General features: G+C 30.3%; 1 protein-coding gene across 2 annotated transcripts in view; it reads right to left on the bottom strand.

The window, feature by feature from the left end:
• Positions 1 to 1,660: 1,660 nt before the first annotated feature.
• Positions 1,661 to 27,032, bottom strand: part of LOC121125700 (FMRFamide receptor) — a 109,026-nt gene continuing 83,654 nt past the window's right edge. The window contains exons 3-4 of one of the 2 annotated variants that reach the window (XM_071891526.1): positions 25,375 to 25,595; positions 1,661 to 3,594 (exon numbers count right to left, since the gene is read on the bottom strand). In XM_071891526.1, the coding sequence (XP_071747627.1) occupies positions 2,628 to 3,594; positions 25,375 to 25,568 (1,161 nt within the window). In that variant the 5' untranslated portion in view covers positions 25,569 to 25,595 and the 3' untranslated portion in view covers positions 1,661 to 2,627. The remainder of the gene's footprint in view (positions 3,595 to 25,374; positions 25,596 to 27,032) is intronic. The other variant, XM_040720903.2, reaches the window with a different exon arrangement.

Raw genomic sequence — 27,032 nt, 5'->3', positions numbered from 1 at the left:
ATTTTTGTGTACTTATAAAAAGCTATGAAGTTTCGTAATAAAGTAATATTTTTAAGTCCTTCTTGGGGCATAATTGAAGATCTGCATCGGAGTAATCCTTGCCAATATCCTTGTTCATTTCCTTAAGCCCCTCTCCCCTTGTTACAGCTGATTGTATATGATCTATAACGAAATGATATAAAAGCTTATCCGCTCTCCTCAAAACCATTCTTCAAATTCTCAGGGTTATTATCATATCGCTTTTCGTTTTTTTTTATTTTTGACATGCCTGAAATATAAAATATATTCATCAATGCGGTCTAGAGAAACTTTATTTTAAACTCAATATGTGTAGCTTAGATAGTCACTCGATCCTAGTGAAGAAAATCAATTACAAAAAACTTTTTTTCGAAATAGCCACCCTATGGCCGTATTACATAGAAAAGATGAAGAGCCACTTGTGCAGAGGCGTCACCGACAAAGTTCTTCACTGTTGAGGCCATCCACAACCCCAAAGTTACTGTATTTTACGTAAAACTATCGACACAATCTCGAAAGAGCATTACATCATCTCTAGGAGCCAGAAGTATCACATTTTGGTACGATTTTACGTCAGATGGCAAGACAATGCCTTTCATTTTAACCCTCCGTCAGGGAAAATGCTTTTTTATAACGCAAGGACCAAAGCAAAGGTATTTAATTAAGTAAAAAAAGATTATCTATTATAATAATTACGTCATCAAATCCATTTTTTACATATAAATAAAAGATCTAGAGTGATTGATGTATAAAAAACTATATTCTCTTTTTTTTGGTTAACTAACTTTTGGCTTCAAAAATGCATCTTACTTTTGTTACGCGTATGTATAGTAACTTTATGGCCTCAGTCCTGTCATTGAAAAAAAAATCAAAGAGATCAAAAGGAAAAACAAAGGAAGGACTTTTTGGGGAAAAAATTAATTAAAATAAGTAACCTTCGATTAACAAAGGCTTAATGTAGGAATAAATCCTACACTAAGCATTATCAAAAATAATAAATAATTGTATAGATTTTGATTGAATGTTTTAGAAGCATACTAATAATTATAAGCGATGAAATGTAGATTTTATCAATTTTTGGGTATATAATGTCCCAGTTCATTAATGCAGGATTAATTGAGGAGGGTATGGAGACCAATCAACACGCATGGTTTCAGGACACATATGAGGATGCCCCTTACATCTTCAGCTATCATCTAGGAATGGGGCAATATCTTTGAAAAAATTGTCTGTGTTGCTTCTTCCTAAGGGCCACTTTGTTTCGGCCATGTGATCTAGGCAAAAAGTGTCTATTTTGTTCAAAATAGACAAAACAAAAATGTTGTACAATTTGCCCATTTCCGCAAAAATCTGTTCATAATAATAAATAGTTAATCAAAAATATGTTTTCCCCTAGTTATTCCCGACCCTGTAGAATATCCCAGTTTACTAAAACGGAGAGTTAAATACTGAAATTTGAATAACACTAAATCTACAATTTACATAAATTTATTCATAGGATATTAATACTTATATATATATATTTATTAATAAATATTGCTTTCATATATATTTGATAAATTTCTATAGTTATCATTGGCAATAATTAAAACAGAACTACCCTGAGTGGGAATTTGTCACATTGAAAGTAAAAGTTAAATGATTAGACTATACATACATTTTTAATCAAAACTACATAGATATATACATCATATATAATAAAAGTAAACATTGAAATAATCAAAATTGTTGAAAATCTTAAAAAGTAACAATAACATATAAAAATATACCTATGTTTTTTATTGTTAGCTTTTTGTTTTTTTTCAAAACAATGCCATGTTCCATGAATTACAAAATGAGTAAATTAATTGATATAAAATACAAAGAATTTAAGTAAAACATTATATACAAAGAGTATGCTTAGGGATGGGAGAATTGTCAGAATTGAGGTAAGAGATCGCAATAAACTATTTTACTCAGGGGCGTCTGCAAAATAATATTTTGGGTGGGACTGGTATATGTGAATTAAAAAAAAAAATCCAAAAATTAAATTTTTTTACTAATATTTTAAATCGTTTAGCTATTCAACAAAAAATTACTATTTTTTAAAAAATTTAATTATAAATATTTATTTTTTGAGTAAAAAAATTTTAAGAAATAAACTTCAAATACCGTTTTTTTGTTTGGAAATAAATTCAAAATTCCTAGCTAATTACAAAAAAATAAAGTGTTTGCCCTGTTGTATAATTTAACGAATGAAAATTGTTATTTGTTGTTGTAAAAAACAAAAAATATTTAATTTTGGGAGGGCTACAGCTCCTCCAGTCCACCCTCTGCGGACGCCACTGCTACTCATTGCTTGCTGATCATAGTATCACCTCACATAAAAATACATTTTATTATTTGTCAACTTTTGAATTGATCAGTTAATTATGAATGAATTAGCTCTTATTCTGCCACATTTCCCACATCTAATGACTAATATTTCTGTATTTGGAAGAGTATTTATAACTTGTTATTAAAAACATATACTTCTTGAAACAAACTAAACTCACTCTAATTTCAACAATTTCCTCATCCCAAATTATGTTACAGAAAAGTTAATATTTACACAGGTTAAGTTTTGTATCTCAAACATCAAAACTCTTCATTTCTTTTTGACTTTGATTGCATAGCTCCTCACATGACCTCTTATCTTCTTGAACAACCTCTACATGAACATAATTCGGCTCTATCAGATCATGATGTCCATCGTTTTTTATGTTTTTGTTATTGTCGAATTCTATCATTGAATTATTATCCTCAGAGGGTGTTTTCTTTTGAAGAATTCTGAGAGAGACACAGCAAGTCTTTATTTTATTAAAATAAGTGAATAAAATATTTTTAAATACTGCTTTGAACTTTGGATCTTTATGCACATAGATGGCAATATTTGATGATGAGTTTAGAATTAGAAGCCAGTGGCTTAGTTTTGTGAGGAATTGAACCCATGGGGGCCAGTTCTCTTCTGGAGAAATAACAGACTCCCATATTTCATAGAGAGTGACGATAAATTTAACAGAATGACAAATGAGAAAGAACACGACAACAGAGACCAACATGGACGTCACTGTTATGTTCCTTTGTTGTCGTTTCGTCATTCTTGCTCTTTTTTTATTGGCTTCGTTCACCGCTCGTACAACCAACAAGTTGAAAACAATCATAATAATGCTTGGAAAGACACCCATAAAAACAAAGTTAGCAATGAGGATGTACCATTGTATATAAAGAGGATCCTTTCTCAATGCAGTTTGTTCCACACTAAATACTGTTAAGTTGGTAGAGGGATCGATCGTCAATTCGGGTCTGAATTCGAAAAATCGTGTAAAGTTATAGACAATGCTAAAAATTGCAGTGCCACAAATCAAACACCAAGAGGTTTTCTGCTCGGATCTTCCACAACAGCCTAACAATGCTGGTCGACAAATTGCGATATAGCGATCGAAGCAAGTTATAACAGTTGTATATACAGATGCTGTCATTGCTATTTGGGCTGCCGGGAGGAAAAAGGGCACGATATGAGGGTATAGGAGCTTTGCATAGGTGTCGCTGAAACATCTGGAAAAAAAATATATAAATTATCGTCATATTGTATTCACAAATATGAGTCTGGAGATTGATTGATCTCCAAACTTAGATAGACTAAGATAAATTGGATTTATTGGTATTGTAAATTATGGTAAATTAGATAACAAGGTTAAGATGATTGCGCATTTTCCAAATCTCTGGGAAATGTGCAAAATGCCCGTTACAATGGGCAGTATGCAAGATAACTGGACAATGTGTAAAATGCCTGGAAATTCATAAAGTTTCCAATAGGGTGGCCAATGGTAATTTTAACCTCATATACATTGTCAGGTAAAATTATTGTGAGTAATTCGATTATGAAACAATTAATAAACAGCCATTAGATCATAAATGATTTTATTAAAATAATATTTCAATGCAAGCAATTTGATAAATTAGTTAAGGAATATTAAACCTGTTGATAATTGTCAACATTGCTGCCTACCGAATGTTTAAGTGAGGTCCACTACTCATTCTAACTTCAAGTAGTATTTTTAGCAAAAATTATCACAATATCATCAAAACGCGTAGTGCACTCATAATACCTACAAACATTAAACCTACTTGATAGTATCTCGTATTATCTGAGACTCTCAAAATTAGCAGAGTTGCTTTTTTTAAGTAGTTTGACAGTGAGAAATTAAATTTGACCTTTATTTATATTTGGTCTAAAATTAAAATAAATTTGTGAATAATAATTTTGTTATTTTTCAAGAAATTTAACTTGATAGGTTTTGCACCCCATTAAAATATTTCCAATGGTAATCCATACCATTTATATTAAAAGGTTAGACATCCCTGATCAAGTAAATATTTTTTTTTTAAATTTATATTGTATTCAGACATTCAAACTATAGTATGATAAGAAATTGTCACAAAAGTCTCCATTATATTTGCGCAAAATATACCTTGGTCGACAAGTTTTGCAGGAGGATCAGAATCTATTGCCACCACTAATCTGACTATAGATGACCTTTCTATATCATATGGTACACCCCAGTCTACGGGTAGTAAAAGGGAACATCTGGTCCGAAAGATCTTTTTTCCCCAAATGATACTGCTTCCTTGAGCATCAAGGACCCCTTTCCATTTCCGATAATACGCCCCAGTCTACTAGTTGTGCAAGTGAACCGCAGGTCGAAATGGTGGGTGTGGTTTATAAATGGCATGCGGCTCCTCTGTAGCCGGAGGGTTCAAATGTTCTTATGTAGGTCAAATAGGTGTGCAATTTGAATGAGAGTGATACAATACGGATGTATCAGGATGAGACTTGCAACAAGTATAGATCTAATAAAAATTTACATTAGAATTGTTGATCTTATTTGATAATATTTTAACTACACGGTTGTATATTTCAAATAAATTTTATAAGTTTCTTTAAAATAGATGCGATAATAAACTTATTTAAATTTACTTTTCAACATCAAATGTAATATTTAAAAAAAATATATCTTTTTAAACATACCTAATATTACCTAAATATCTTTATTTAATATATTTTAAACATAAACACATTCACCAAATAAACTACTTTTGTAGCATGTTGTGCTATCATGGCATTTGCTATTACAGAGGTGTATCTTCTTCTGCAGATGAACTTATTTGTTTTAAGTCTGTTTAAAAGAATCTAAAGGGTAATTCAAAAGAGTTTTGCAACCCAAAAGAGGGTATTCTTTCACTGCTAATGTTAAAAGTGGCCTCTCACCCTCCAAAAGCTCTTTCCACTCACTTTTTTGATAGCTCTACGAAGAATCTAGTGTAACACCCCAAGATCTCTTACATGAACCCTCAAGGACTTGAGGGGATCAACCTGAGTTGTTTATTTTCACTCCTCTGGGTAGTGTTTGTCCTTTTTGACAGGTCCTTCTTTCTCTCCAACGTTTCAAACTTGATGAAAGCTTAGACAATGGTCCTGGAGACACAGAACTACTTGGAGTGTGCAAACGGAAATTATTCAATCACGTTCAAATGTCATTTTCTCAACTTATACGTAAGCAAAGGAGCTCAGCTTTATTTTGTATTGTAACTTATTGCTCGACTTTCATATATTAAAATATAAATTAATTTCAATCACTAAACCTTCATTAATTATTGAATTAGTAAGTGTTCAGAATTTAATGGACCACACAGTTGCAAAAATCATCAAATTTCTGAGCTAGCCCTCTTTTAGCCTCTAAGTGCATGTAAATTACACTTACCAACAATTTTGCTTATATTTTTAGTCAAAAAATATCAAAATACGAAGAATTTATTCATGATTTAAATTTATATTTTTGCTTTATTTTCTATGATTTTTATAAATCATAATTTGAAAAAAGTTTGTATGTAAGAAAATCAACATTTTAAATTAGAAAAATTATACCAACAACACAAGGATTCTATAAAAGCTAACAAACGGGGTTTGCCACTTATTTTACGTTTTGCGTTAATGTTCAAGTATTTGTGAGTTAGATTTTAGATTATTAATATCTAAATTAATATTTTGTACAGGTAGTTAGCATAATTAAATACTATTTTGGGATGTAACCCTATTTTTCAGCCTATATGGAAAATTGCCAATAATTGATCATAATTGTATCTACTGGCTAGAAGTAAAAATATTACCTTCTAATAAAACTTTATTTACGTATATAAATTTAGAGATGTCATCTTAAATTTATTTGTGATGAATTGTTTATTAATTTTCCGTAAGGTTGTGAATTTTTTTTTTCCGTTTAAACTTTCTTTACAAAAGAAAAGAGAGACTACAGAAGCAAGAAATTTCTCTGTTAGTTGATGTCTGGCACTTCTCTCAAAAATATTAACTGTTGAATGGCAACTTAACCGCTCAAAATGATTGGATTTGGTCAAAAATAATTGATTCACTCTCTTGGATATATTGGATGTACAAACTAGAATCACTGAGGATATAAAGTACCCTCACCTGGTCCAGTAATGTTGCGATTATAGTTGTCTCTGAGGGGATGGGGTCTAAATTAATAGAATTGAGCACTTACGTACTATCCTGGAGATAAGCCTCAACCATTAGCCAATTCCAACATTAGGTAAGGACTTAAATTTTGCAATATCAGAATGCTCATGTAAGAAATAATGATGTTGTCGTATCAGTGACAAACTTTAGGAGTGTTCATGTGTATATAACAAGGAGTTCCGGTGTTATGCTTATTATTCTAATTCAAATGCATTTGCAGTATCTGTTAAGATTTGAATTAAATATAAACACGTGTACATTTTGAATGCTTTTATTAGTAAGCGTTCTAAATATTAAAAATACCCATATTATTTTTGTTTCTCAAACTCCTAATATAATTACTTCAATCCTGAGGCAAGAATTCAAATGAATTAATATACGTATTGAATAGATTCACGAAATTTATGTGTAACAAGGTATAAGTCACTTCTGACATCTGTGATATTAAATATAAATAAAGGAGACATAAGTACTTCCCTATCTAATCATTCGATTAAATAGTAATTTAAGAGCCTCTTAGCTCTTTTTGAAGCCTTTGACTGACTTTAGACTGTCTGGATATCTCCTTCTCTTCTTTGGAAAGTTATCAAGGGATTTCATAATTGAAAAGTTTTTAGATGTTCATTTGTCTTCTACTAATTGTAATAACATATATATATTATACATAATTTTTCAGATTTGAATATCGCTCAACTTCTCTCTTCATGCATTTTATATATATTTATAAACAATATTTTATGTCTAAAATATACAAGAAGATAACATCGACACAACAGTGGGTATGAAATGGGAAACCATCACCTACAGCAAGTGGGGGAAGAGGATTAGATCACAAAACAATATCCTGAAGAAGGAACCAATAAGGGAATCGAAAGAGGCAAAAAAAAAAGACAAATCCTTTTATAAAGAAGAAGGATTCAAAGCAAGTCCCTAGCGTTATGAAAGGAGGGAGAGAGGGCCCAACTGATGAAACCCCTCCTTCAAAGAGGATTCATTTTCCTCAAAATGACTGCTGAGAACAACAATGAAAAAAAATAAATCAGGCCAAAAATGAAGTATCTTTACGTCGACATTGTTAAGGAGGCAAACGAAATTGTCATCATAAGACAGAATGGGGAACATATTTCCATCATTGAAATGAATAAAGTTATCAAAATACTTGGCAAAGACTACGTACGTAGTTTGTCTGCACCAATCGGAGACCAAATTCCAAGCTACGAAGGGCGTCGCTATACAAATGAAAGCGGTCATTTATGTAAAGGATGATGCTTCTGGAGAATATGTCCAGAAAAGCATTTTAGCAAATACAACTCTCCTTGCACCTCATGGGATGAAGTGGAGCGAATGAGCAAATTCAGAAAAGAGAAAAAATACCTCAGGGGTTTCGTTCGTGGGTGACTGATAACATTGTAGACGAGGTTCTTGCTCGTATTATAGCACACCAATGCAATATTCTTCAGATAAAAGGTAAGATAGAACTTGCAAAATCTGAAATTACTAACTTTTTTAAGGTACTCTACATATGTGTAGACCCACAGGCATTTCAAGCCCTGTAATTGATAGACTTCACTATCAGAATAGCTTCAGCAGCAAAGGTACATTTCCAAGATCCAAGGAAAACACCCATTATCCAACAACTGGAAGAAAATGTAAAGGGGACACCACAAAACCAAATCAAATGGATAATAATAAATCAAAATCACTTGTGACACTAGCATAAAAGATTATAATGCCACTGACGCCAATTGTGGAGGGACTTGGGCAGTCAATGAAGATGACAGACCAAGAGAACAAGCAACAGCAAAGACAATTACGGAAAAAGTCGATCAGGACCCAAAGAAACCAACAACGGAAGATAAAACCCCAATTTGGAAGAGTACGAAAAAAGAATCCATAATAGACATGTTCTTTGATAGTGGTGCAGGAGGATTGATGAAGCTACAAAACCCACCGAAAAAAATAGTGATGATTTGCTGCTCGTATATTATTACTCAACACTCTAAAGCAGCCAACTTGGAGCTCAAATCGAGAACATCCCAAATATCCCTAATAACTAAGCCATATCTTAGTAATGGCACAAAGAAAAGTCTCGCTCTTAAAGGATTTACAATCCACGACTCACCTAGGTCAAATCCAAGGGTTTGTATACGATCTGCTAACAATTTGCAAGCATGGTCAGCACCAGAATTTTCAAATAGAGACCTCAGCACCATATGTATCAAAACAGATGGGATAGTAACTTATATCTATATTGCTACCTTGACCGATTATTACCTATTGGAAAGGAATCATTGTTACATCTCATTAAGTATTGTGAACAAGAACAAAATCCACTTCTCTTAGTTATGGACTCAAATGCTCAAAATCAACTATGGGGTAGTAGAAAAATTGACAGAAGAGGAGAGTCTCTCGAAAATATTAGTGATGAAAACAATCTGACTGTTATAAACGAATGGAATGAGCCTACTGTTATCACCCAACGAGCCAGTTGAACCATCGACATCACAATTGTGAATCAACATGCGTTCAACAATTCCAGATAACAGGGCGGCATGTAGATCTTAGACCATCAATGTCTGACCATAGATATATAGTTATTGGATTAGGCAAATACATGCCAATCTCGGAGCAATCAAGAAATTTTACTGTTATATAATGGGGAAAAGAAAACGGTCCTACCTTTAACCCATCAATACCCCGTTGTGTGATCGTGTTCGTTGCCTTATATTTGTACAATTTTATTGTATGTATATATGGCAAGCACTAATATATATTTAATTAACGTATTGAGTAGTTTTATATGAGTAGAACTCAGTATTTCTTTTGAAGTTATCTTCTATGGATCATGATTAAGTTATAAATAAGTCATTTTTCAAATGCTGAAAAGTTTTTATTGATTTGTTATTTGCTTTGATTTTCAACTATAATTTTGTTTCTTGTCAAAATATAATATTGAATCGTACTTAAACCCTAAATGTTTTCTTTAAAAAAAAACAACTGTCTACATGTATGATAAAAATAAAATTAAAAAACATGCCATGTTCCTTTAACTTTATATTTGTAGTAACTTGTATAAACTTTTTTACTTCGTTTATAGAATCAGTTGTAATTATAAACTGAGTTTTTATGTTTATTATATTGTGAATTAAAACTATCATAGGAATCAAAAATCAAAAAGCGAAAAAATATTTTTGTATGATGCGTTTAAATATCTACTTGGTAAAAAAAGTTGCAATACCATCTATTAGAAATGTGATATAAGAGGAAAATACAGGGGATAGTTATTAGAAACAATAAATAAATCAGCATTTCAAAATTCAATCTATCAAATCTCTTTTATTTTCAATTTTTTTAAATCCATTTTTTTTTTAAATTTCTTTATAAAAATTGTTCGGTTCTACATTATCTCGGTTCTACATTGTGTACGTTTGACGTTTTGTCCGTTCAAAGTTTTTCGTTCTACGTTTTCTCTATAGAAGATTTGTCTTAGTGCCGTTTTTGAGAGGATAAAACTTTTTTTTTAAGGATTAATTTTATGAAATAATGGTAAGATTTATCTTAATTTTAGTTGCGGGTATTTGTTAGTATATCTACTTTTTTTTTAACATTTTTTATATGGTTTATTTATTACATTGAACATATATATATATAAATAAACCGGAGTAATTGGGTAAAAAGTACTTAAATAATCATTATAGTTGATACTAAATACTCCAATGTAAAATTTCAACAAATATTCACAAAATTGATCTTTGAGAAAACAACAGTAAACATGCAAATTCACCAAAAAATTTCTCCTGCTAAATTCCATGACTCACATTCTGATTTTGGAATTTTACTTATGAATGAGACATAGCGTGCTCAAGCTGCCAAGATGATAGATTTCAACTCATCTTTACGAATAGGATGATAGTTATGTAGTCGGTTGGCAATAAGGGCCTTACAATTAAGAATTGCAAAGTCCAGAGCCCTTGTTACCTCAGAAGTTCCAACCTTCCTCTTTGAAATTCCAGAAAGAACAAGACCTTTAACATATTTTTCTTCCCTATTCGTCAGCCCTTTTAGATTTATAGATACAAAATATTTAAGGATATAGATGGCAGGGCAGTCCACAAACATATGAAGTATATTAAGTAATTATATAGGTTTCCACAGTCCTTGCAGGGCCTAGTATATTTAATACTATCTGTGGAGATTTGTAACTGCACAGTAAACTTTTTATCATCATTTATTCCTCTCAGATAAGACACTATTTTTCTTTCCCAACCCAGAGGGAGCCCCAAACGCTTACTATGCAGCTCCCTGAATCCATTCACAGCGTCATCAAAGTTTAGGGGGACCATCTAAATGTACCATGGGCATGGCATAGAATAATATTTTGAAGAATTAACAAGTGGAAATCTTATTCTACCATCGTTGTGCAATTTTTCACAATTTAAATATGAACTGTTGAGCTACATGTGTTTTTCTCTAATTGAGAGATTTCTAAAAAATATTTTTTTAAATTATATTTTGTCGAATTATATCAATGGTTTTGTCATTTCTAAAAGAAGAGGTGAGGATCCAAATTTTTCTCTGAGCTGATCTTCAAACTGGAGAAATTAAAAATTAATTTTACTGGTCAGATTGGTCCCCATCATAAGCTTAATTTACAGTTCTTAGTTCGTTATACTACTTCTCCGTTCTTCGGCTGGATTTCTTGAAAGATCCGGAAAATTTTTTGACCAAATTTTCTGGCTAATAAAACAACCAGAAAATTAAACCATTTTACATTGGTATTTGGTAAATATCAATATGTTTAACATTTTCTCCTCTAAAGCAAAATATTTCTGGATTTTTAATTGTTAGCTCTAAAGTCACCCATTTAAAGTTATATCTAGGATGCCACTAACAGCTGTCTCTCTCTGAATGCTGTTATTTTCCTTTAGGATATTTGAGTAGTCTCTTACGTCAATCCTCGATGATTTCCTGATGTTATCATCAGGAGATTTTTAATGGTTTAGTATACATAAAAAAAAATTCCACTATTCATTTCTTTTACATAAGGACAGTTTGGTATTTGAAATAAAATATAAAAAGCAGAACGATATATAAAAATAACTGGCTTTATCCTTCAGATCTCAGGAGACAGCTTTCGATTCTAAAAAAACTGACTTGAATTACACTGTAGTCTAAAAATAACAGCGACAAAAGAGACTTCTAGCACTTCAAATACTTTTTACATATATAAAAATGCCAAAATAAACCATAAACACACTAAATCTGAATTTAATTTAGGCAAAACACGCTTTTTTTGAGCTCAACTTAAGCTGAAATATTTTGTTTGTGTTTGTATAACGCAATTCCTCCTGGAAATAAATATTCAAATAATTTTAGTTTTGTATACATTTCTCTCTCTCCCTCTTTATATATATATATATTTGCATGTATTATTTAAATAAAGATAAAATACGGAACGAAGATACACACGAAATTATTCTACCAAAATGAAATAGTTTAATAAATTTAATACAAAACAATTAAAATTACTTTCAATACAAAAATTAAAATTTATAATCCGAGATGTAATGTTACATCACAACAGTTAAACTTTTTAGCATATCATCGTTTAATGATGTAGTTTTTGAGTAATATAATTTGAAAGCTGAGAGGTTCCATCAATATCTAGTTAAAGTTCAGTTTGATAACATGAAAATGTTTCGTTATATTAGAATGACCTTGCCATGTTTTCGTTCAATAAAAGTTGAAGGATTTAATATTTAATTTATTTACTACATTTTTGTCATATTTTTTCACAAAATAATCGCTGTCTGACAGCATGAACCAATTATGGATAAATTTATTTATTTCGGACAGTCACTGAATTTTCGAAATTAGACAAAATAATGGTTCATATTTTCGGACCGTAGAAACAAATGAAAAATAATTCAATATATAGCTACATACCAAAAAGTAAACCATTCAAATAACTGTAAATGAGCAAGAAGGAGGTAGGAACAAGCGCACGGTACATTAAATAAAAAGATAAATCTCCCTTAGTTTTGCAAAGGAATATAACGGAGCTAGTTTGCCAAAATAATGTCATTGAAACCATGGATACCTCCATTATATGATGGATGGTTAAATCTATCTCCAGATTCTAACCTAGTGAAATATCGTATGGAGTCTCTCAGAGTCTATGTCGCTTCACTACTTGTGAAGTTATCAACATTTATTGTTCAAGCATAAATCATTGTTTTAGAACAAATGAATATCATTAAGTCTAACTAGATTACACGTCAATTCCACTTGAATCATTCTCAAGGTGTGGAGTTGAACCTTGAAGTCACTTGGATGAATACTTTTGTTGTGAGGGAAAGATATAAAAAGGCAGCAGAAGATTATTTAGCCAATAACATCATGCTCTGCCTCTTCCAATGGTGTATTACCCTACCAAGGAAATATATTCAAAATAATTAAGCAATTAAGGAATGAAAGTAATTTATATATGAATTGTATATTACATTATTGAATTAATTAATTTGTAAAACTATAAATTAAATCTTAGATTTATCAAATCAATGAGAAATTGAATTTAGCAATAATTGAGTAGTAAATTGTTGGATCCTAAATTCATGAAGAGCTAAGCGTTATGTATTCATTAAACATGATAAACTTTAGCGGGGTGAGCCACCAAGTCTAAGCTCTTGACTGCCATGTTTATTAATATCTCCAACCAAATGAAATATGAATCTTCCAACTTTACAAATTTTTAAAAGGAGATTATCTTTTGAGATTGATGATCAAGTTAGAACAACTCCATGATAGAGCTATTTGAGTTCAAATAATTTAGGAATCTTCAAACGATAAAAATGAATTGAAAAACAGTTTTTGTTTTTTAGAACCTTAATCAAAGCACTGATTCACATAAATTGCACAAATTAAAACTTAAAAGCTGTATTGCTGATGGCCTTATTCTATTTGTTTAATTTAATCAAATATTCTGTTAATTTTTTTTTGACAATTTTTATTTTTGTCGGCAAATGCACGTTTTTCAGTACAGCTACGCATGATAGTGACTAACTATACTTTAAAGAAAAAAAAAGAATTTTGCCTCTAAGAGGAAACCAGGCCTATTCCACAATTTCTACAGTCTTATTGCTATTTATGATAAGAAAGAACATTTTTCGTCTCTCCTTTCTTATACAAAGTTCAAATGAAGGATTCCTGGTAATTTCTTCTTGGCGTAAAACTCCAAGACATTTCATTATATCCCAAAAAAGTAACTCAAGTAAATTTGCATCATCCCAAAAATTACATTTACTGAGTGTGCGGTAAAATCCTGTACTTGACTTTACATTAATCTAGATTACTTTACCGTCAATATCCTAAATTACTAAATTGCTTTTTACAAAGTAAATTATATTTTGGTTAATAAACAATAAAAGTTATTTTTTTAAATCAACAATTGTAAACATCGATTTGAAGTGGAAATTGGTGTCTGATTTGCTGTGAGTTTCAATGAGATCATGAAAGTTGTACGGTGGTCCGGGAGCCTTTTTTACGACATTGAAAGCATGGTAGATTCAAATCAGAGTCTTGAGAGGTCATTTGGCAGTAGTCGATGCCAGAAAATCGAGATCATGGTGGATATGGACACTGCAATCACTACAAGTTCTGTCAAGTCGTTGAGGCAGAAGACCAAAGCTCTCAACCACAGTGATTGGACTGTGAGGAGGTATATGAAGGAGTTGGGACGGTCTTTTTATGTACGATGACATTGGTAAATGCTTTCAACTGCAGCCAAAGACAACTGGGTCAAGAGAGACCATAAATTGTTGATTTGGTTGAAGGATCTTCGTCGACTTTGCAATCCTTCTCCCCAGACTGTTTACCTCTCGACTATGCCAATTTGGATGACCTCAAGACTTCCATCGCGCAGCAGTGGGTAGTCATGTCCAAGACCTTCATTAAAAATTGCTGTATTGCCTTAGACCTAGGCTGGAGACCATGGTACTAGGCAAAATAAATAATTTTGTAAAATAGAAAGGAATATCAATAAAGACTCTTTTTCCTTCTAACAAGAGTTTACCCTATTTGTTTGCTGTCAGGTAGTTAATTATTTTACTCGCACACTGAACACAATTCAATGCTCAGAAAATATATTATTTCTCCATCTCCTTAGTATTGTCTAAGGATATGTCAAAACAATTCACTATAAACTCTATTTTCTTTTTTTTCTTTTAAATAAAAAAATACTTTGTATAATTTGTTTTAAAATAAATCACTACAATGGTGGAATTATGAAAGTAAATAAATCTGAAATAACAAGTCAACAAAAAGATTATTTGATACTGTTACAATTATTTTTTATAATCCGAATTGGTTTGGAAAATATATTTTATTTTATTTGGTTGTAACTATAATGTAATCTACATAATGAAGAACGGAAACCTTGAGCATACAGAACGGAAATTATACATTTTGATGAGGATATTTTCTTTAATTATATATTTTAAAAGATGCATGTATTAAAATTTTTGATGTGTCTTTTGTTGGTCATGATTTTTAATTTTTAAACACATTTTATTGATAAAATAATACAGACAACTGTCTAGTTAAATTTTAAAACTTTTACTTTAGACTCTGTATCAAATAGCTCAAAACTATTTTTCAGTTTTCTATCTACAAAAATTTCCCAATAATAAAAAATACTTTCAGATGCTTCAAGATGGATTAATTCATTAATATATTGCATAATAGCTAAATATTTAAATTGGCTCAACCGGGGGTAACTTGTCGCAGAAAAGCTGCAAAATAAATGATTTTTGGTTTTGTTTCTTTTTAAGATACTAAGAAAACAGCCTTGGGGAGAATTGCCAGTGGAAAATTGCCAGTTTGGAAAATTGCCCTGATCTTGTTTCAACATCATAATAACACTCGCATTTTTTCAAGATTACATACAACCTTCTAAGAAATAGATTGAGAGGATTGGAATAAGGGAGGGAGGAATAAATTTCTTAGAGCCTTTTAAAATATGATTGAATACTTTCACCCTTGGATTGGTCCGGGGGTATAGTGGGCTTGCTAAAAACCAATGCCAATTCAACCAATACATCCAAGGAATACCTCTATTACCAAAAAATAGTTGCATATCAGATTGCACGGGTACTTTGAGGAGCCCTGGATCCTTGAAAACCACCGCCAAAGCATCACATACATCCAAAGATCCCCTAATACTAAAGGGCAGAGATTATTCAGCCATATTTTAAGAGGCCCTAAAATATTTTGTTCCCCCTTCCTTCTAAATTACAATAATATTACTCACACTTGAAGTTACTCTCTTGGCAATTTCCTCATGGGTCATCTTCCTCTGGCAATTTTTTCCAGGGCAGTTTTCCGCGCACGTTTTTTTTTAGATATTGTATCCTCAGGATATAAATTTGTTAAAACATACGAAATAAATCAATTGATACAAAGCAAAGCCAATGTTTTCTGGGACAGAGGTATGTCTAATATTTTCAAAAAAATCGGATTAAAATATATTTTCACATCAGCCCATTTCTAGTACTCTCCTATAAAAGTTTTAAGACGAACTTTCAAGTGGATTTCGAGAAAAACAGCCTTCAAATGTGTATAATATCTAATATTACTATTAATGTTTTTCTATCTTAAAATATGTTATGTATTGCCTTTTATATACTTTTAGCTCATGACGTAGGGATTTGTTTTAAATAGATAGTAATGTACCTTTTGTTTTACGAGTTGATATATTTTAATAGTTATGTCTATGTACATCCTTTTAAAGTGTAATCCCTTATAGAATATATATTTAGTGTATGATTGTACCCCCCGATAAAAAGGTCTTCTTATTGGCTTTACTCCGGTCCGTTACTTCCGTCTATTGGTGGTGTTCGTAGAACACTACAAAATTGTATTAGCTCATTGGTAGTGTAGAAAGTCTCAGTTTCTTTGAGTCTTATAAGTATTGTAACACAAGAAATAAATTTAATAAATGGAAATTTGGTTTGGATTAGAAAGTATTGGAAAATATTAAAGAAATTACAGATATTTAAAGTAAACATCAACTTTATGTATCTAATTTATTGGCAAACAAATTTCGAAAACACATATCTGCAAACTTAACTTTTTTTGACAACTCCTATATTCATCGTTGGGGCCTATACAGAACTCACATAAATAAACTGTATTATATGAGCATATAGACAGATAAAAACATCCACTACTTGAATTGAACATCCAATATATTAAACAATATATTTTATTATATATTTTTCGCAATATATTGAATAAAATTGAAAAAAAAAAACTGCCTTTGGTAGAACTGCTTTTGAATTTGAACATTTTTTCTAAGATATACATTTTACATGTTTCTTTTGTTTGTTTGTTTTATCAAAAAATCCACATTTAACTCCTTGATTGATTGATTGATTCACTAAAAGTATTACAAATTTATACTTTTCCTTAATTTTCATTTTGCTACGCAAATATAAAAACATTTTATCATTTTATAGTACAGGGATTTTAAATCCATAAATTAATAGAATTAAAATAAATTTAATAAAATTAATTTCACAATTCACAAATATTTTGCCCATACATGACAGGGTCCATATTGAAGTCAATTACTCAAAACAACCACATTCAGTTACAAGCAAAACCTTCAACCTGGACTTTAACCCCTTGATGAGGATATTCTTATCCAAGTCGGCTACTACGAATAAAAGCTCACAAAGAGTTCAACAATGTTATGTACACGTTTTTCTGACTCTCTCTACCAGACACCTCACAAATAGCTATCCAAGGAACTCAAATCAGGCAAGATAAGACAAGAAAAATCAATTCATTTTAATCGTGTCTTCCATTAATTGATTGTCAGTTATTAGCCCAACACGATCATGAGTCTTCCTTGGAGGCATATCCTATGGAACATCTAAAATAGTTTATTTGGGGAGCTTTGTAAACTCATTTACCCCATTGGACACGTACTGGCACGGAAGTACATATAATAACTGCATAGAGTTCCTTACTGGAGGACATCAAGAATTTTGTTTTTATTCTGTTAAAGTTTTGTCAGCATAATCTGATAAGCACACTTTTATAAAAAAACATCTCAGTGTTGTCAAGATATTAAAGTCTAAACTAATTTTTGCTATGAGTTACAAAAATTTACTTTTACATAATACAGTTTTGATATTCTGATTTTTTTCATTAAGCGTCTATTCCTTGAAACAGTGAATCATAGAATAAATGGAAATTTTAGTCCGTTAATCAAAAATCTTTTTGTCTGTGTATATTCAAAATATTTACTGATTTTTAAAACAATAAGGAGACTTTCAAACCAATTTTTTTCCAACTGTGTAAGAGTAATATTTTTTAATGAATTGGAATGGTTACTCTTTGAGATAATTGAGGGAGTGATTGAGTTGCATGGAGATTTATTAATAATTAAAATGTAATTACCATCCATGCTAATAAAAAAAACAAAAAACAAAATTCTCAATGCGTTTGTTTAGGATCTGGAAGTGGTCAAAGTTTCTTCTATTTGCAATGCACGATTTCGTATTTTGATCATCCTTTCTTTAAATGCAATGTTGATTACTTTTGAAACTAATTACCTTTTGGATCTGTGAGTATTGAAGTAATTAATACTAAATCGTATTTTGGATTGAATACAATCCAATTAATTTTTTTAAACTGAAAATTGATATAACTAAATCTAAATAATTAAAATACTCGCATGGGATAAAATACCTCAATAACTTTTACATCTATGTTAATATTTAATTTTACTTGTTTGTTAAATCATAGTGAACCTATAATTTAAGTTATTCTGAATATTATATTTATCAAAGCTCTACCTGATGTGGCTTTTGTGTTACTCTATCTATGTATTCCCTTATCCTTAAAACAAAAAAAAAAAATAATATTGTGTGCAGAGATTTGGTAGGATGAGCCCCATTTCACATTGCAAATCAAGTATAAAAATAGCTCAAAGATCACTTTAAACAACTTTGGGATGATATTTTTGCCTACCTCTTCACCTTATCTTATCACACTTCTATTTATAACGTAGAGTATTGCCAGGAGGAGGGATATGTAGTTTCTGTCCTGAGGAAGGACTCCCTCTGAGCACCTGCAGAGGCCAAGTTGGAAAAAGTACCTAAAGACGTTCTGCGGACTAATTGCAACAAATTGGACAATATTTATAATTTTTTTTAAATAATATCTTGGACAAGTGCAATATTTTTACTAGTTGGAACTTTGACAGTATTTGACAAGATATTTCTCGAACTTATGACAAATTACATATAAAAGCGTTGTTGTTCGAAAAAGTTGAATAAGGTTTTAGTCGGGGGAAGGGGTAACATCAATTCATGCACCTCTGTGTAACGGTTCTATACTAAATCTATTCGTCCCGATTTTTTTTCTTTTGATGGAAACCACAACCCAAAACGTATTTCATTGTATAACAAATACTTGATATATGAAAATAATAACGTCATTTAAATTCTGCATTAATTATAACCATTCCAGTAATTTTACACTCGTAAATATCAATTATATTTCTAACAAAACTTGTATTAATATTTTTCATTTAAAAAAAAACACCTTTTTTTCAAAATACTTTTAACTACAGAAGAGTTGCGTTTTAATAAAATATAAATTGAATTCTTATAATAAAGACATTATATTTATATTTTTGATAAATATTTCGAAGAAATATTCATTACTTGATGCAGATTTTGTGAATCAAACTAGTTCCTCATCTGTTTTCATTAAATCCTCACAATTAAAAAAAGTAGTGAAGAAAACACATGAACGACTTTGAAGCAATACCGTCAATAAAGTTCGTAAAACCTTGATTAAAAATATCTAAATATACTAATAAATACTAAACAAGGCACCATTAAGGTAAATAGAAAATTGCAAATAATCTAACTTTATTATTCAGGAGCATGCTAAAAAGTATTGGTGTGATAAAATGTAGATTGAAAGGAATAAGAAGGATTTTTATATATCTTGGGGTGTATAGCAGGGTACAATTTTAATCTGTTAGGAGAAAACATGTAATTATTATAGAACTACTTGGGAGTGTTCTAATAACAAACTAAAAGTAACCCTAAGGTTTTCGTGTGGGTTGTATTCTAACCTATGAAAGGTATTGTATAGTTTGTCTGTGTATCGATGCCTAATAAATGGTAGGTATTACCGGTAGTATATGAATAAAAAAAATTGTAAGGTTAAAGAAAGTGATAGACTAATTAATTTTTGTTTTTGGATTTCAATAAGGGAAAGATCAACTACTTTATCTAAATTAACTGTATTTTATATCAAAGTTTATGTATTTTGTAAGTCAAATTTTAATATTAATGAGACTCTAATATTATGTATTAAAAATATGCCATAATTATTCCTTAAACTGCTGCATTGCCAACTTTTTTGTGTAATGTTTAGCTTAAAATATGTATCTTAGCAGTAAATCACTAATAACTAAGTAAAAATAGTTATTTTTCGAAAATTATGCCTTCTTTTCCTATCTTCCAACCTTAAGTATATGTAATTAATTATATGTTTTTAATTATTTTTTACATTATTAGAAATACATATCCCATTTTGTAGAGAGGAAGGAGCGGCTGAATGCATATGGTTACATCGAACTTCTGGATAAGAAGGTGCTATTTCCGGCTAAAAAAAAAAGTTGGGAGACCATTTTGTTTTCACTCAAGACAGAGCTAGATCATTACCTTTGATAGAGACAACTTTTGAGCTTTTGGTTACCTCAAAATATGACATTTGTCTCCTCTAGACACAAAAATCTTGGACTACTCTATCTAGGCGTGTATGGAGGAAAGGGGCTGTGATACTCCTCACAGGAGCTTCCAGCCTCTCGAGGCTATAAAAAAGAAGGAGTGAACCATGATCGAACCTTACTATATCGTGAATGTTCGCACAGGATTTAGGCATCGTATTCAAACAATCATTCAATCTAAAAAAGTTTTGGTGTGCCTTATTTTCAGATGATTTGTTAAATAAATGTCCTCACAAAACCTCACGTAAAATATTAAAGTGTGTACCTCTAGATAATATCAACTTATATGTTATCTAAGAATTTTTTTTATTGAAAAGATTTGTCAATATTTCATTTATAACTAAAAAAAAAGATATAGTTACCTATTTTGTTAAAAATCAAACGAAGTTATTTTAAAAGAAAATAATGTAAATATTTTGTAAAAATATTTTACCTATGTAAAAAAAGTTGTGAAATACTTTTAATGATATCTGCATATGGTTCGTAAGTAATAAAAGAAAAAGACAAAGCCTTACAAAAAAAACCTGGGATAATTTTAAACTATACGGGCGTTGAAGGACTTCTTAAACTTTTTTAAAATTTGTCAATCCATACTTTTTACCTTAATCCTTAGTTTAAAATTATGATAGCTCAACATTTCTGAAGGGAAGGATATAGATGTGGTAGTCTATTATGCATGGTTTACAGAAATTAGAGCGAACCAGAAAAATGGGATTATATTTTTTAATTTACGATATTTAAACTTTGTTAATACAATTATAATTAACTTTTCCGTAAAATTTAAAATTTAATTCAAATGGGACATCCTCAGTCTTCACAGTTGCCATCAGAAGTGACAAAAGTCCTTGACAGCACTACAAACAATTGCAGGACCGATTTGGTCCCATGCCTTAACTTAAGAATAATTTATACGCAAAAAATTGTGAGGCTTTACATTCGCCTTTGCCACAAGAACGGACCACGAAGAGTAGTCCATAAGATTTAAAATCCCAGGAGCTTGGAAGCAATTTTCCTCGCGATTTGGGTTTATTTCCTCCTTTTAACGGCTGCTTGTAGATGCTCTATTAAAACGTCATTACAGATAAGCTGGTTATGATGACCACGTTAAATTTTCTGGGTGATTTTTTTTTTTTTTGTATACCATCGTCATGGGATTTTTTGTTTGAAGGAACTTAAAGATTATTACCATTAATTTTCTTAGTCAAGATCATGGTCATAAATTAATGTTTCCATAACTTTAACATCCAAGAACTCACATTATTAGATCTCTCAAGCAATTTCAATCTTCATGTACTACCTCTTCATCGATAGGAAATACAAATATTAATATAAAATTTACTAACTATTATTTGTCAGAACTTTCTCGAGATCATCTCTTCTTGATCTAATTTACTTCTCAGATCGTTGGATCTACCAGCTTTTCTTTTTTTCTTTTTGATACCCTTATTTTAATCAAATTTGGTATGCAAGTTTTGTTTCTTTCTTTACCCAAAAACTTATTATTCTTTGTATTTTGTTATTTCAAATTTTTCTGCTGAATAAGCACATTAATGATCCACAATAAATATATTCCTTTTAGCAGTAAAAAAAAAACACTTTAATTTAATTCAAATATCACTTGTTTTTAATTTAGTATCAAGTTATCTTATATATATGAGTCGGTCAGTTTGAGGTGTTAGCATTCATAGAATTAAGTATAGTCGAACAGATGAGTCTGAAACAAGTAAAAGTATAATCAAACATTGATACTAGGATATTTTTTTGATCCTCCAAGACCATTACGAGGCTATTTTTGACCGAATTAAAACCTATTTTTCCGCTTCTCTTTTTATATCTCTCTCCTTCACTCTGTTCTTCACTTTTTTTTCATTTTACATCCCTCTCTCTGTCTCGTTCCTTCTACCTTCATTTTTTGTTTCTATTCCCCTCTATTCAGCCCAGCAACGCGGGCAGCTTCTGCTAGTATCTAAATAAAAATTAAACATATTTATATAAGTAATTGTATAGCAATTTTGATAACTTTTGGGGCTAAGTCCCCTCCCCCCTAAATGATGTCAGCTATTAACCCCTCTACATGTTACTATGATTGTTCAATTTACATCCTTCTCTCCCAATTCGTTACTTTATAGTATCACACAACCTTTCCTCAGAAAGAAACAGAAAAAAATGTTATAATATAAGTGTAGCTATAAATTTGTATTCTTTTTGATAGCCAATATTTCTTCCTTTAAATAATAAAATGGTCAATATAATGGAACATTATCCTATGTAGTATATTTATTTGTTTATTTATCAAAAATAATAGATTATGAAAGAACCATAACGTATTAAGTAAGAGGAAGGAATTGACAGCTGAAAACAAAGAACAAAGGGTATTTTTTTTAGCCAGGTAACACTGTTTCTTTACTTCTACCAAAATTCTTTATTTTTATTCCCATTTACTCAGTGCCCTGCTAGTAAACTATATTATCAAACATGAACGTGTTATCTTCCTTTAATTAAAAAAAAATAATAAACCAAATATTAAAATGAACCCATTTAATATTATTCAGAAATTTTAATATTTTTTAGGAAAACTAATTAATTTCAAGATTTCATTTATTTTTTTTAAATTGAATCACATATAATTATTTTGGGAATGTAAAAATAGAATTTTTTCAAAATTAATTTGTTAATATTATATAATATAACATTTTCTACAAAATATATAATTATTATTTTTTGTGTTAAGTAACAACTCCTAACTAAGTATGTAAATTTGAAGCATTTTTAGATTTGTGAGATTTGTTTTTGTAAGCTACAAGAAGATTTTTTAATCTTCCCAATCTGTTGTGTATTAAAAAAAACTTTCTGGTGTATGGTTTTACATAAACTCTATATAAACATATTCATAATACGAGAACTGACCAGTCATATACTAAAAAAACATATTTGGATATAAAAATCAATAAATACTGGGACTACTCTTCAATGTCCAATAAAAGTGTAGTCCACCGGGGCAGCATTAGGTAAGTCGGGAGGCCGGGAATACTTTGGAAAGATGCATGTACCTACATTTCTAGTGTGAGTTTGGAAGTGTGATAGCTGGCACCTTCCTGTCGTAGCAATCAGTCCTCTCTGTAGGTCCTCCTGGCCCAGGGGAAGACTGTCTTTCTCAAATACTAATGTAGGTGCCTGAATTCAACCTTTCACTATCTTCAATGAATACGAGACTGCACTTTTGTGTACATGTGGACTTTTTTTCACGTTATATGTGTTGGGGAATCTGCGAATGCAGAGGCAAAGGTAAAATAATCTTATTGGTGACACTATCTCACCACTGGAAAAAACTCCATCTGAGTCGTGTACAAAATATATATTGTTAGTTTTATAACTATTCCACTAATAAAAAGGCAGAGAAAATAGTTTTAAGTTGGTCAATGAAAAATACAAGGGAAACATGTTTTAAATACGGTGAGTGACGTCCTTGAAACTTGAATAAACTCTACTAGTATTAAAAATGTTCACAAATTCCCTTCAATAGTACTCATTTGAACCAAAAGTCAACCAAATATATCAATAAAACATTCTTATGTCGATAAATGAGCAGCTATCTTGCCATTAAAGATTTTAAGGATCAGTCTGTGGAAACAGCAAAGAAGAAAGACAATGTTTTTTATTAGCTGTAGTCCATTTGGGATCGTAATTGTATGTCTTAGCTAGATGAATCTAAAATATACAATAGATTCTGGGGTTTTATTAACAGGTAAACACTTGGAAGGCTTATTTTCTATTTGTGCAGAATGTAACCAAAGAAAAACAATCCTGCACATATTTTAAGAATGCAAGGTGTCAAATAAAATAATGAGAGTCGTTAGGAATGAGACAGGGGAAAGTAGTATTGTGTCTGCCTAAAACTGTGGTCCCATCCAGTCCAGTCTTAATTGATGGTCCTTAAAAAGGTAAAATCAATCCCTCGTGACGTCAATGACAGTGTTTTTCACTTTTTTTAATTATTCCATTATATAATAGAATAAATTATTTAACTTATTAACAATAAAATATGTTCGTATTATAATGAAAAATGTAATATTGTTTTCAAAATATATGAAATAATCTTAATATATATCTTATTTGGGTTAATAAACCATCAATATTTTAATGGAAAATTTCAAGGGCTATCGGCGTTAATGACCAGTCCTAAGAATGGACTAGGCTGAACTAATAAGGATCAACATAGCACTAGGAGAGAGAATTGAAATAAGTCCCTTTAACACTAACTTCAGTTCGGTTTTGAGGGAACATACAAAAATTTTATTGTGGCCTTAAAATTAATTATTAGACTCCAAGCATTGATTTCTATGTACAATAAAATAATATTTTGCCTACTTAAAAAAAAGTAAAAGATAGCTCATAGTGAGTTTGAATCATATCAATATAAGACAATCAGAATTATTTAAACTGAAAATTATACACTGATATATATAATAGATCCTATTAACTGAATATAACCTCGATACAACGTCAAAAGCACAATTTTGAGAACTTTATACGGAATCTTCAAACGACATTCGAATATGTAAGTTTGGAATACAATTAATATTGTTGAAAACTAATGATGGATTTCTTTGCACTTTGTGCTACACAATGGGTAACTCATTTTAAATTATGGCTGTAAAATATATTAAATTTAATTTGATTGAACATTGCACATATTTGACTTAAATATAGAGAAGATTTTTTTTTAATTTAGGAAAATTTACCATAAACGGAAGTTTGCACTCTACCGAGTGGCCATTCAAACTTTGTTTCTGTGTGTTTAATATTTTTACAAAGGATTGTTTTTATTACTTTTAAGAAATGTTTGTGTGTAAATATAAATAAAGATTTTTTTAGATTTTATTTCTGTATTTATTTGATGAGGTCTTAGAGATAAATTAATCTTTTTTAAATAAAGAATTAAGTATTCTTGATTTATTCAATTCATAATTAAAAATTTAATACTTACGGTATCGTAAAAATACAAGCTGAAGAGAGGATCAACGTTAAATCGAAAACAGCCAAGGCTATAAGAATTCTTGCAAAACTATCCCTCAGTTGAATTTCCTTATTTCGAAGAACCACAATCGACAAACTATTCCCCAATACTCCGATTGCTATTGTAACAGGCATAAAAAATAAGTCAATGATGGAGTCGAACATGGATTCACCTTCTTCACCCTCAGACTTCTGTAAAAGAATAAATATTAAGTGAAGGTATTGAATTTCTTAGATCCATAAATGATATTTCATAAACCAAGATTTGTAATGAGTCACTTTTTTTAAAACTAATTACAAGTTAATCCATTATGATATAAATTTACACTACGCTACAACATTTTCGTCGCCGGCTTAAACAAACATTTATTATTGATATTTAATCTATAGAACCAGAACGTGACGATTTAATTTTTAGTTGCATTACGTTGGCCTTCATAAGCTATTTTATATATATCGTTATTAAAGTAACATAATAATTCAGAGACGTGTTTAAAAAAAAAAAACTATTCACATGAAAAATAAAGTTAATATTATAGCTAATACTAAAGCCTAAACCTATTACCAGAACTTAATAAGTCTTTGGGAACTGAAAAACCAACGGTTTTAATTGAATTTTTAGTAAAACTTTTAATATTACCTATTTAAAATATTTAATAAATAGCTGCGTAAAAATATTTCAAATTAAATATAATTAAATGATTATTTAACTTATTGTAATAAGCGATTAATATTTTATATGAAGGAAAATTAACCTTAATTTAAGTATTTTTTATAGTTGATACTTTTTATTAGTATTTATTACAGATATTAGTCATTTATTCGACTTATTTATATTTTATTTTTGAACTTTTCCTGCATCTAAAATAATAATTATTTATTATATTTGAATTTATTGAAAAAATCCGGATAATCTCTCAGCTTCAGTGATACATATCTTCAGAACAAAAAAGGAAGTCTGCTCTTCTATTTTTGTAAAGAGGAAGGAGTGGCTCAATGCAGATACTCACATCAAACTTCTGGATAAGAAAGTGATTCTGTATCTTTTTCTAAACTCGATATATTTGTTTTTTTAGCATGAAAAATAAGGGAAAACGACAGTATTCTTTTGACCTTTATAACTTGCTCATAATACATAGTGATGAGGAATATTAGAGCTTATATTAAAGAAAATATTCAAAAAAATATGTACCTCCAAGATTCTTTGTTCTATTTTGTATTTTTTAAGTGATACCATTTTGAAAAATTAAAATTTTATACTCATTGTGACTGGATTGCTTTATTGTTTCAATCCTGGTATGTCATTCCAAAGGAAGGATCGTACTCTACTTGATTGTGAGGTCTGGTAGTTTTCCTGGGATGAATTCCACTTCTGTTGTCTCTGGTGGAATTGCGAATCTATATTCAAACATCTTTTGAAATAGATGATCAATTAAGAGATATCTTCCTACCATTACCTTAATCTTTCTTTTACGAGGCATGACCTAATAAAATTGGCATTGAAATTGGTGAAAATATTATGACTATTTGCTACTACACCCCCCAAAAAAATTGGATCACTACAAAACGGAACAAAAAGTTTGGAGATATGCGTTTTTAAATTGTACATTGAATATTTTTCCATAATAT

Source organism: Lepeophtheirus salmonis, chromosome 10 (assembly GCF_016086655.4).
Source record: "Lepeophtheirus salmonis chromosome 10, UVic_Lsal_1.4, whole genome shotgun sequence".
NCBI lineage: Eukaryota > Metazoa > Arthropoda > Copepoda > Siphonostomatoida > Caligidae > Lepeophtheirus > Lepeophtheirus salmonis.
The sequence above is the reverse complement of the archived record's forward strand: the minus strand, read 5'-3'. Positions and strand labels throughout refer to the sequence as shown.